The sequence below is a fragment of the Grammomys surdaster genome, unplaced genomic scaffold (assembly GCF_004785775.1).
Source record: "Grammomys surdaster isolate TR1022 unplaced genomic scaffold, NIH_TR_1.0 677, whole genome shotgun sequence".
Classification (NCBI taxonomy): Eukaryota; Metazoa; Chordata; class Mammalia; order Rodentia; family Muridae; genus Grammomys; species Grammomys surdaster.
The window spans coordinates 214342-227329 of NW_021605096.1; the positions used below are offsets into that span (position 1 = coordinate 214342).

At 40.3% G+C, this 12988-nt stretch overlaps 1 protein-coding gene across 1 annotated transcript in view; it reads right to left on the minus strand.

The window, feature by feature from the left end:
* Rbl1 (RB transcriptional corepressor like 1) overlaps positions 1 to 12988 on the minus strand; it is a 66198-nt gene that overhangs the window by 30520 nt on the left and 22690 nt on the right. The window contains exons 7-11 of the mRNA XM_028782024.1: positions 12553 to 12685; positions 12298 to 12401; positions 4065 to 4202; positions 2420 to 2584; positions 1548 to 1680 (exon numbers count right to left, since the gene is read on the minus strand). Of these exons, the coding sequence (XP_028637857.1) occupies positions 1548 to 1680; positions 2420 to 2584; positions 4065 to 4202; positions 12298 to 12401; positions 12553 to 12685 (673 nt within the window). The remainder of the gene's footprint in view (positions 1 to 1547; positions 1681 to 2419; positions 2585 to 4064; positions 4203 to 12297; positions 12402 to 12552; positions 12686 to 12988) is intronic.

The following is a 12988-nucleotide window of genomic DNA, read 5'->3' on the forward strand; positions in this document are numbered from 1 at the left end:
GCATTTGCTTAGCATGGCTTGAGTCTCTGGGTTTGATCCCCAGTACACTAAAACAAAATAAAAATTCACACAGAGTAACTTGATGGTGCTTGCTGCCTTTTTATCTTATTTATAACAAGGCATCTTCTTTTGCCCTGGCGAACTGTGGCTAGCTCATCTATTTATTTGTATATTCATTAAACTAAGTGTCTACCATAGTTTTTCCAGTATTTGTAAAGCAACTGTAGAACAGCAAAGGTATTAACTATTTTTGGAATTTAAGAATGCAAGCACACACCTGGAACTCTAGCACTCAGGAGGCAGAGGACGGAGGATCAAAAGTCTGAGGCCAGCCTAGCCATATATAGAGAAGCTCTCTCAAAAACAAAACAAACAAACAAAAATTTCAAAGGATTCATAATTCCAAAGATAAGTGTGTCAGCTGATATGTCACAAGAAAAACAAGACTGCACTAAAATCTTCCCATTATTAAGGCTTAAAAGGTACAATTTTAAGAGTGTAAATAAGATTTTTTTAGGAGATGGAGCTTAGTGGTGGAGGTTAATCTTTTAAATTATATTTTAATTTATTTACTTAGGAGAATGTCAAGCCATGGTGCACAAGTGGAGATCAGAGAACAACCAGAGGAGGTGGTTCTGTCCCCCAGCATTGTGAGTCCTGGGGAGTCACACTCAGGCTGGCCAGATTGGCAACAAGCTCACTGAGCAATCTTGCCAGCCCCAAAGCCCTTTTCTTTCCTTTCTCTCCTCTTCTTTTCTCCCTCCCCACAACCCCCATCTCAGAAAGGGTCTTTCTCTGTAGCCCTGGCTGGCTTAGAACTCACTATGTAGACCAGGCTGGCCTAGAACTCATCTGCATGCCTCTGCCTCTAGAATGCTGAGATTAAAGACATGTGTGTGCCACCAGGCTCAGCACAGAAAGGCTTTTAATACAAAGAAAGTGTAGAACAGGCCACATTGAGTATGGGTGAAAGCACTGAGCTTCTTGTCAAATCTTGATAAAAAATTAAATGTTTTATGTACTATGGAGCTAGAAACTTTTTTCTTAAAAAACTGGTCTGTAGGTGCTGGAGAGATGGCTCAGTGGTTAAGAGCACTGACTGCTCTTCCAGAGGTCCTGAGGTCAATTCCCAGCAACCACATGGTGGCTCACAACCATCTGTAATGGGATCTGATGAACTCTTGTGACGTATCTGAAGACAGCTTTATTGTACACATATAAATAAAATAAATTTTAAAAACAAAACAAACAAATCAAAATAGAACAAAAACTGGTCTGTGGGGCTGGAGAGATGGCTTAAAGGTTAAAAGCACTGTCTGCCCTTCTGGGGTCCTGAGTTCAATTCCCAGCAACCACATAGTGGCTCACAACCATCTGTAATAGGACCCGATGTCCTCTTCTGTCCTCTAGGCATACATGCAGGCAGAATGCTGTATACATAATAAATAAATAAATCTTAAAGCAAACAAAAAAATGATCTGGGGGAAAAAAAAACCCCAAAAGCTGGTCTGCATCTTCCCCCCAGTGCTCCATCAGTGCATACCTACCCTTCCGAAGGCTCCCGCTGTCCGTGCGGACTTCCTTAACTCTTGGATGTATTATTGGTGACATTGGCATCATGGGGAGATGGCCTTGTACAGTTCCTCCATTTCCTATTTCAAAGTTATTTGGGAATATAACCTACAGAAAACAAAAAACACTTCATCTTACAGAGACGCACCTAGAAGCCTTACTTTATTTCACTTTCTTTTACTCCTTCACAAAGCTCAATGTTTTCAAAAGCTCTACCAATTACAATGTGATACAGCAATTCCAAGCACAGATAAAATACCATGGACAGATACCCAAGAAAAATGAAAATATGCACACAAGTCCTCATGTATGAATGGTTACAACATCATTCCTTGTTTAGTGAAAATATTTTTTTCATACAGCATATTCTGATCAAGTTTTCTCCTCTTCCAATTCCTCTCAGATCCTTTCCGAATTCCTACTCAGTCAAATGTCTTCCTCTCTTTAAATCAAACAAGAAACACACAGACACACAAGCAAGCACCCGCACAAAACCAAAAATGAACATGTAAAAGACCAGCAAGACAAAGCAAAATGAAACAAACAGTCTATAAAAATAGCATTCTGTCTTGTGTTCACCAACTACTGCTGGACATGGGGCTTGCCCTGGAATGTAGTTGATACACCCAGTGAGACTCCATTGGAGAAAACTCATTTTCCCTTTGGCAGTAGCTATCAGCTACAGATAGTTTGGGGGGTGGGACTCCTTGTTCATTTCCCCCTCTCAGTGCTAGACATATCTGGCTTGAACTTGTGTAAAGCATCGTTCATAATAGCCAAGGCAACAGAGAGAAACCCTCTCGAAAAACAAAAAACAAATTATGCTGTTTGTTTAGCCCTGACTTACTTCTTCACAGGAAGGAACTTTGTTTGCAGAAGCATGGAGAGCTTCCCACAATGCAGAATTATTAGTCCAAGCTAAACTCTCTAAAATCTGCTCTTCAATGCTGTTCAGGTGTTTCACCATGTCTCTGGAAAGCCCCTCCTCTGAGCGGATCACCACTTCAATAACCTGGAGAGAAGAACGTTGAAACAGCATTGAGTTCAGACTAACAAGCAATCATTGCTCTGGGCACACAGACACGAATGACTTGCTTTACTGCCACACAGACACACACTGGAGCTGTATTTCTGTGGACGACTAAAATGTGCATGTTATAATTTTAAATACAAGGCTCTTTTAATTTTTTTCCTTTCTCTTTATTCTTCTCTCATACAATATATCCCAACCGCAGCCTCTCCTCCCTCCAGATCCCCCCACCTCCCCACTCCCCAGATCCACTGCCCCTCCTTTGCCTCCAGGAAAGAGCAGGCCTCTGAGTAATATCACATGAACACTAAAAATATTACCACATCCAGGGCTGGTGCAACAGTTAAAAACGCTTTCTACACAAGCAGGAGGACTGGAGTTCAGATCCTCAGAATTCAAATTAATGCCAGGGAATAATGTGGCCTGCCTGTAACTCCAGCCTTAGAAGGCAGAGACGAGGAATCCCTGGAGAAGGCTGGCTAGCGAGACTGGCTGTATCTGCAGATCTGGGTTTCATTAAGAGACTCTGCCTCAAAGGATATGGTGAGAGAGCAGTTAAGCAAGATCCCCAACATCAACCTTGGGTCTCTATACGCTCATGCCCATACATACATGTGCGCCTACACACATGTGCGCATACATGCACTCATACAAACCACACACACAGACACATGAAAAAAAAAGGAAAAATATTACCACACACTTGAGCTATGTGTCAGCAGAAAAGTCCTTGTCTACTATGCGCAAGGTCCTGTGCTCTATCTCCAGAACCAAGTTAATTAATTAGTAAAGGAATAAAGTAAAATAAAATTATACACATCTTTCATGTCTTTGTGGTTTTTTTTTTTTGAGACAGGATCTCGGGTAGCCGAGGCTGGCTGTGAACTTCTGATCCCCCTGCCTCCGTCTCCTGAGTGCTGGGATTACAGGCCTGTGATCCAATGAGTATGAACTGGTAGACAGTCCAAAAGTGGTAGGAGTCAGTCCTAACTTCCGGTCTAATTTCTTTTTGATCTACTTCCCCTTTCCAATATCTCAAAAGAATAGAATGAACTATTTGAAAGTAACTGCTGTATGTGTTTTCTCTAAAAAAAATTAATAAAATTCCGGTTAGTTACTGACTAGCACAGGGAGAGGGTCTAGAGCCTCTGGAACGATTAGACTTTCACATCCAGTGGTCTCTGGGTCTGCACTAAAGAAGGCAAGCCCTCAGCAGATGAGCATGCAAAGGTAAGTGCTGAGTTCCAGGTCACACTTGCAAGTCAGTAATTTGAAAAGGAACTCAAACTATGAAATTGGCCCAATACATTCCATTCTTTTGTCTTTGTTTACACCCCAAAGGAATAATTACTATGAGAACACTTCCAGAAATATTTTCTAAACATTGCAACTGTGTTTCTTAAACATTAAGATAAATGTTTATTTGAATAGATACAATAACAGAACTTTGCAATCACCTTACCTTATAAAAATAAAATGGCTGCAAATCGAGAACTTCAATGATCCAAGGGAAAGTACGGGGCGAGCTATAGGCAAAGAGCACAATTTCCAAACAACAAGCCATCAAGGATCTATGAAATATATCTTGCTCTAAAAGAACCTTGGGGAAGAAAAAGACCAGAATTTAGTATTTCTCAGTAATTTCAGCCTTGGTCCTTCTAGAAAGAACACTATAACCTCGTGTGGTCGGGAGGTAAGGCAGAAAGATTTGTATTCAAGACTAGCTTGAGCTACAGAGCAAGATGGAGACCAATCCGGGCAGCATATAGAGAAGGGCAGGTAAGGAGGAAGAACAGACAGGAAAGACTAGACAAGCTACATCCACAGACCTGGAGAGATCAGGTAATGAGGAAGGCTAGAGATGGAATCCTGGGTCTCCTGGGAAGGGGAAATAAAATGGGGTTTTGCAAGTGGGAATGGGAGCGAGTGGGGGCAGGGGGATCAACAGGGACAGGAGGAATGGAGGGAGAAAAACAGTCAAAATAATCGGTAAAAATATTATCCTAAATTATCAGCGACAATTAGATAAATAGGATATAGGTCCAGTACTGTTTTATGTGTGTGTGTGTATTTAATACATACATTAATGTATAGATCATATATGCATTATGTATCATGTACCTATACATCTCACTCTCAAGCTGATAAAGTTTTCCAATCATATTTATTCTTATTTATTGTAGATTTTTAATTTAAATGAAGGACATGAAAAAGTGAGCCTAAAAATGTTAACATAAAATAGGTGATATTTCCATTGGGAAAAAACCTTAGGATTGGTTCTTTTCTCTTAATTATTTTGTCAGCATAAATGTTAACAGTGAAATAAAAGATAATACAAAAGCTAAAAATTCAGAGAAAAATACTTCATTGGGAAAACAAAACCCTCTTTCATCAATCAGTGTAAGATCTAACATGTTGCTGGGCAGTGGTGGCACACACCTTTAACCCAGCAGTTCAGAGGCAGAGGCAGAGGCAGAGGCAGAGGCAGAGAGGCAGAGGCAGGTGGATATGAGTTCGAGTCTACAGATTGAGTTCCGGGACAGGCAAGACTACACAGAGAAATTCTGTCTCAAATCCTATCCCCTGCAAAAATAAAAAAATCTAACATGTTTTTAGTTTTTAAAGATGGTTATTTGGGGGCCACAGGAGAGATGACTCAGTGGGTAACCTTGTTGCTTGGCAACGCATGACAGCAGGAGCTTGTTCCCTAGGACCTACATACTAGGAGTAAAATCAATTCCTCCCTCCACATGCACAGCATGTCATGTGTTCTCCAACATATAGAAACATTTTCAAAAATTAAGCTATATGAGCCAGTGAGACAGTCGAGAGGGTAAAGGCGCTTGTCTGCCCCTGAAAGCACATACAGTTGGGAGGAAAGAACTGAGTCCACACAGTCTTCTGAGCTCCAAGCTGCACTACTACATGCACATGACCATGCACACACCATAGACACAGGAGTTTAAACATCATCTTCACCTATTTTGCTGTGTATGTGTTTATGTTTCTACACACAAGTGTATGTCCCATGATACCCATATAGAGTACTGTATGTGTGCTGTGAGTTTCAAACTAAAGTTACCAGGTTTGCATGCTAGGTGCTTTTTACCCACTGAATCACCTTGCTGGACTCCAAACTTAAATTTTTTAAAGCTATCTATGGCCCTTCTTTTATAGATCAACAAGAGAATAAAAATCTCTCAGAGACTCCACTTAGGATAAAGCCAAAAGTCATCTGTAACTACAACGCAAGTCACAAAGACCAAAGGAAGAAAGGACAAAAGACACTCAAATATACTTGAGAGCCTATAGACAGACAGACAGACAGACAGACAGACAGACAGACAGACAGAGAAACTTGATATATGAAACCTGGAGGAAACACAGCATTGATGGCACAGGGAAAATGCAAAGTAGAAATAAGGCAAGAACAGACATAGGGGCAGGGTGATCTGAAGGTCTGCGGGTTAGCCTGTGGGACGGAGGATACACACCCCCAGTATTCTAAGGGTCAAATGATAACCCTTTAGGAGTCTGAATTGTTTTCTAGAGAAAATGAACAAGACTTAACAGGTACTTAAGAAGAGGTAGACATCCGTAACTGGGCTGTGAGACAGTTTCCCTTCCTACAACAGACAAGAACAAGGCAAGAACAGGACACCACTGCAACCAGTAGTTGCAGCTCTCATCACCTGACACCACTGGACATTATCCTCACAGGTTATAGTGCTTTTAGTGCCTTATTATATAGAAGCAGACAATCAAAAATAATCCAACATTTGCAGAAAAAACTCACCTTGAAATACAGAGCAAAACATACATAAACATTTAGGAGACATGTTGGACAATAGAAGAAAACAGTAAAGCGATAGAATTAACCTAAAAAAATAAAAAAGAAATGTATAATTTTAGGGGTATATGCTCAGCGGTAGAACATTTGCCTCGTATGTACAGGGCCCTGAGTTCATAAAACAGAGCATTGAAAAATAATGAAACCAAGAAAACACAATGAATCATAGGATAGACACAAGTTCAAACTAATAGGCCACTCTGAAGGAATGCCCAGTGGATAAATGTAAAACCCACAAAAGGGTAGATAAGGACACTAGGGTTGTAACTGGGTGGAGTGCTAGGAGTTCCAGATCAGCCTGAGCTACATATCAAGCTCCAGACCAATTTGAAATGAACAGAGAGAACTATTTAAAAGACTACTGAAGCTGGGGTGGTGGTGACTCACGCCTTTAATCCCAGCACTTGGGAGGCAGAGGTGGGTGGATCTCTGTGAGTTTTGAGGGCCTGGTCGAGAGAGAGAGAGAGAGAGAGAGAGAGAGAGAGAGAGAGAGAGAGAGACAGAGAGACAGAGACAGAGACAGAGACAGAGAGACATACAGTGTTAGTTCCAGGACATCCAGGGCTACACAGAGAAATCATGTCTCCAAAAACTAATACAAAATAAAAGATTTCTGAAATAAAGACCAGTCATACACCATTAACAAAGAAAGAGCACGCCACTAATCAGTATCTTTAGAAAGTAGACAATAATAGTCATTCAAAGTCATTAAGGAAAATGTCAATTTAGAATCCTGCATACAGACAGCTACCAATAAAGTGTCAGTCAATAATAAAACATTTATGCAGACTTTAAAGAAACTTAGGGGTTGAGGGATGTGCTTAGAGGCTAAGAAGAATGGCAGCTCTTCCAGAAGACTCAGGTTCAAGTCCCCGGATTAGCATGGCAGCTCACAAACAACTGTAACCAACTGGACCCAATGTCCATTTTTAGCCTCCCTGGGTACTTCATGCACGTGCATAGTAGACATACATATACATGCAGGCAAAACAAACACCCCCCCACACAGAATAAAAGTAAAGGGAAAAACAAATCCTTTAAAAAGGAACTTTAAAATGAGATACGGTTTCTATATTGTACAGAAGTGGTGAGATATATATACCAGTAGAATATGAGTCACACATACACAATCACAAAAAAGAAAGAAAATACATATGAAGCAATAGAGTCTTTAAAAAGTGGTCAATAAACCCATCAAAAGACAGAAAAGGCAAGCAGAAGAGGAGAGATGTATCTTTCCATGGGCTGTATTTTTTAGAGCTGGAAGGGAAGGAGAAAGGGCGAGGAAAGAAAAGGGTACAAAGAGGAAAGAGAAATGAAATGATAGACTTAAGCTTCCTTACATTTATAATTTAAATGAAAGTGGGCTAAAACTGCCAGCTAAAAGACAGAAATGACGGAGTAGATATGAAAAAAATGTGGCCTACACTGGAGATAGCAGTGCATGCCTGTAATTTCAGCACTGAGAAGGCTGAGACAGGGACATGATCACTAAAGTACACCAGAGCTACATGGTAAATTCAAGGCCATCCTGGTTACATGAGGCTATCTCAATCAGGCCCACCCCTCAAAAAAATACATGACTCAAATACTTGCTTCCAGCAAGAAAGTCATGTAGTAATGGAGGTAACTTGGAAGCAAAACAATGGAAAGAGGTGTATCATGCAAACATTAACTAAAAGGAAGTGAGAACCAGTAAAAGACTTCATAGCAAACAAAATTACCAGGGTCAGAGAGGGGACACTATATGGTGATAAAAGGGTCAATTTACAGAGAAATCAAGGGAGCAATCTTAAATTTGTATGCAAAGCTTCAAAATACGAAAAGAAAAAACTCTGATAGATTTGAATGAGACAAACTCAGAATTATATCCAGATACTTCATTATCCTTCTCAACAACTGATAAAAGCAAGCAGAAAATCAGCAAGAAAATAAGACTCTGCAACAACATGAACAACAATATCAGAGATAACACAAATCACAATGTGATAAAACCCAACTGGACAGTTAAAGAATATTCCACACAATAGAAGAATATATATTTTCTTCAAGGTTCTATAGAACATTTACCAAACATAATACCAATAAATTAAAAGAGGTGTATTCACACGATGTGTTTAAAACTATAACTACTATATCACACTAGTGAGTGGCTGAGTGAGTGTGAGACAAAGGGCCACCATGAAGGCCTTCCTCCTTTCTGGGAACATAGAGTTCTGTGCAGTAGACACCATTTATTTGTGGTTTTATTTTCTGAGATTTCGTACATTTGCCCGTGATCAGTCTTAATTCAAAAATCTTAGTGAACAATCACAGATAATAATTCTTTTTTTTGTTTTTGTTTTTTTGAGACAGGGTTTCTCTGTGTAGCCCTGGCTGTCCTGGAACTCACTCTGTAGACCAGGCTGTCCTGGAACTCAGAAATCCACCTGCCTCTGCCTCCCGAGTGCTGGGATTAAAGGCGTGGACCACCACTGCCCGGCTACAGACAGTAATTCTTAAGTTTTAAATTGTGTGCTCTTCTGTGCAGTATAGTGACTGCACATTGCTCAGTCTGCCCTGCTGTGGATGGGAGTCATCCCTTTATCTGGTTGATCCAGACGGTGTACGCTGCCTGCTCACTAGTCATTTAGTAGTAGTGACCATGACGTGGTGTGTCAGGGCTTATGTTTAAGTGCCCCTCACTTTACTTAATGATGACCCTAAAGTGCAAGAGTAGAGACAGTAGCAATTTGGATAAGACAAATAGTAACCACAACGTGCTTATTGTAGGGGAAAGGATAAAAGGACAATAAGGTGCTTTGAGAGACATAGATAGTAGTCATATAACTTTTATAACAACATCTTGTTATAACTATTATTAGTAGCAACTATTCATGCTATGCTCTCATTGTACCTGAATAAATAAACTTTATCAGCCAGGCATGATGACACATCTGTCACCCCAGCACTTGGGAAACAGAGCAGGAAGATTGCTGCTAACTTTGGCTACATAGTGAGACTTTGTCTCACAAAACAAAATCAGGCTGGTGAGATGGCTCGGCAGGTAAGGGTTCTTGCCACCATGGCTGAGGATATGAGTTCAATCCACCAGGGTGAAGGAAAAAGAAGCTAATGCTGTCCTCGTACCTTTACATATATAGCGCAGCACGTACACGTACGTGAGTAACGTCCATGCTTAACAGTTGTTCCAAAGCCCAACAGCAAAACCAGTTTATCACAGACACTCACATCTGAAACTGAAAATCTGAAAACTATCTCCCTCCCAAAAAAAAGGGACTACTAGGTCTTAACTTTGTTCTGGTTACACCACCCACATATGACAGGCCTGTAGAAGGCAGACACACTATTTTACTGTCAATCTCTTTGTTTTGATACTGTACTGTTTAGTCCCTGTAGGAAAATGATCTCCCTGTTACATTTGCAACTTTCTATGAATGTAAAACTATTTCAAAACAAAAGTAAAAATTTTACTTCTCCCTTAGGTGTCCCATTAAGATGTTACCATAAACCACAAAAGACAAATGTATGAAATCCAAGAAAAAGAACCAACACTAAAGAAATAAGATGAAAATTCCAGGGTGCACCAGAGAAATGCCTTTGTAGTAGGCCACAGCATCCTTACAGATCTACCTGTTTCTACCAGAACAGAAGATGAGAGGACTCATCAATAAAATAAATAAATATTTAAAAAAAAAAAAAAAAGGGCTGGAGAGATGGGACAGGGGTTTAGGACTGACTGCAGAGTCCACAGCAAGGAGGCAAAAGGAAGCAACTTATGCTAGGTTTAAATCTGGAGAAATTTCTTTTAGGGGCTGAAGAGATGGCTCAGGTAAGGGCACCCGAGACCAAGCCTGACGACCTGAGTTTGATCTCCCGGACCTACGTGGTAGAGGGAGAGAGACTCTCCCCTCCAAGTTGACTTCTGACCTCCACATGCATACCACACTATAGTGTAAGGCCCAATCCATCTCCCCCTAATATATAAAGACATAGTAAATATACAAAACGAAAGAAAAGTAAAATACTTTTAGCAATCCTTGAGGTGATCAGACTTGGTCAAATATTCAAAGAAAACTGTTGTGTGTTTTTTTTTCTTTTTTAAGAACAACAAATACTATTTCACAATTTAAGAATCTTTGAGTTATAATAGATAATTGTTAGCTTAATAATTTTAGGGGCAGACCAGAGTACATAGAAAGCTTACTTATAGGGAGAGAACACTGACGGGACACCAAAGATGATGTTTACATATTTCACCTTTCTATCTCCAGATAGCCTGGATGTGTCAAAATCAACAATAGAAATTTAAAAAGAAAAAGAAAGTTATGGCAGTCCACATCTGCCATAAACTGCCAGTTCCCCACAATGGCCTACAGAGCCTGTCAAAACACTACTTCCCATAACAAAACTCCCAGGGTTTCAGTGCAGATTGCACAGCTGTGTTGGTGTTGCTGGCTGCACTGGGCCAGTGGGCAACTGCACTGCTCCAAAGCCTGCAGGGGGTGCTGAAGGCACTGGTGGGGTGGTGATGGGGGGGGTGCACTTGCCACTCAGCTTTGTAATCCAAATGTTTTTCATTCAACTTGGGTAATTATCCAAAATAATTCTGGGAAGATACCTTTGATTTTCTACAGAACAGCTACCCAGACTTAACACTAAACACCAGATGTGAATGGTTACAAACATTGTGGCCCTGTGGAGGGAACTACCAAATTCAGAAGAAAAAGTTATGAGGCTAATTTTAAAGCAGATAAAAAGCATACAAAGAAGCTGTGAGCAGTTTAAAGAACAGTCAACTCCAAGACAGCTGATGTCTTCTGAGAAAGAAATCAGGCAAAAATGTTATTAAAAAGAGCAGTATTAAGAATCATAGCATCAACAAGTCTTCATAAAGACATTCAAACTGTTAAAAAAAAGAAGAAGAGAATTAATTTTGCTTGGGAAACCAAAAAGACCTCAATTAACAAACACATTTACTATCTGAAAGCTTCCAAGAGGCTCAAGAGAAGTCTGTGCAGAGAAAGCTGAGGACTGGACATCAGGCTTGGAAAAATCTGTCCCGGGCACCTAAGCAGGCATATATTCAGCTTGCTAAGGAGGGTGCTTTCTTTGTAATAATGAAATGAAGTCTTAGGAAGAGCAGATGGCTGAGGTTGAACAAAGTGACCTCATCAGCTGTGTAAAACGATCAGGTGACATCACTGAGAATTAAGGGAGAAGACGTGATTAGGCACAAGAAACTAACTAGGTCTCAAGGTCTCAAGTTGTTGTCAAACTAGAAAGGATAAAGCTGGTTAACATTTGACATTCAGTTCCCTTTTTCGGTAGCTCATGGACTGCTGCCCGTTGAATACATTTCTGTTCCTGCCAGGTTCTTCCTTTGCTTAAGAACTGGAGATGAGACTGTCCATGCAGATGTGGTGGTGAATCATTCGCCTCTGATGGAGGCAGAGAGACGGTGAGGCTTTTACACTGGAGACTTTACTGTCGGTGTGTAAGGTTTTTATACTGGTGACAGTTATGTGCAAGTGTGTGCTCTTATGTTCTTGGCTAGAACTGCTTTCAAAACTGCTTTCATTGCAGAGCTATGGTAGAACTGTGTTTTCAAAGAAGCTTCTAGACTCATTAGGTAAAGTGTGATTCCTATAAATCATGTATAGAGTTGATGGCTGTACATACAAGTGAGTGCAAATCTTTTTCATAATCTCCCACGGCGTTTTTCTTTTTCTTCAACTAAAAACTAAGAAATTATGTAAAATTTTAATTGCTTATATTGTATAGAATAAAGTCTTACTTTCTTAAAAAAAGAAAACAAATAACCAGAAAGGGAAGATTTACTTACTGACATGTCCATTCCATGAAGTCGTCGTGTTTCCTGGACCATTATAGTCTCTAGTATTTTATAATACAAAATTTCTGCCAGTTTTAGTCTGTTCACAGCAAAGTCTATGGAAAATAAAGGAGAGCATGTGCTACTGAAACAGTGATGACGACCAGAAAGCAAACTCAAAGGTAGACTGGTACAAGAGAAGGGGACTTGACTGTGGGGACATTCTCCACACTTAATGCTATGCCAGTTTTAATCTTCTCTTCTTACCTATGTGAGATCCTGGCTGTTTATCTGTGGACTGGGTATAGTGTTGGCAGAAAGTCTCTCCTATTCCTTTCACTATTTTTATAATGTTTCCCATGGGATTCCGCATACAAGATCTATAAAATACAAGAGAAACCTGCTTATCAGGAAAAACCCCAGATTACCAACATTCCTCAAGACTCTCTGCAAGAATCACCTAAGGGTTGGGATCTGCCTAGCTCACCCAAGACCATGGAATACAGATACACACCTGCACACACACACACACACACATACGCACACACACACACTTGTGTGCACATACAGTCTAGTGAGCTCAGCACTGAGATACAAAACCATAAAGATCATGAGTTCAAGATCAGCCTAGGCTGCACAGCTAAGAATAAACAAAACTCAAAGTGTCCAAAGTTCTATTCCCAGTTTTTAGCTTAGAAATGTA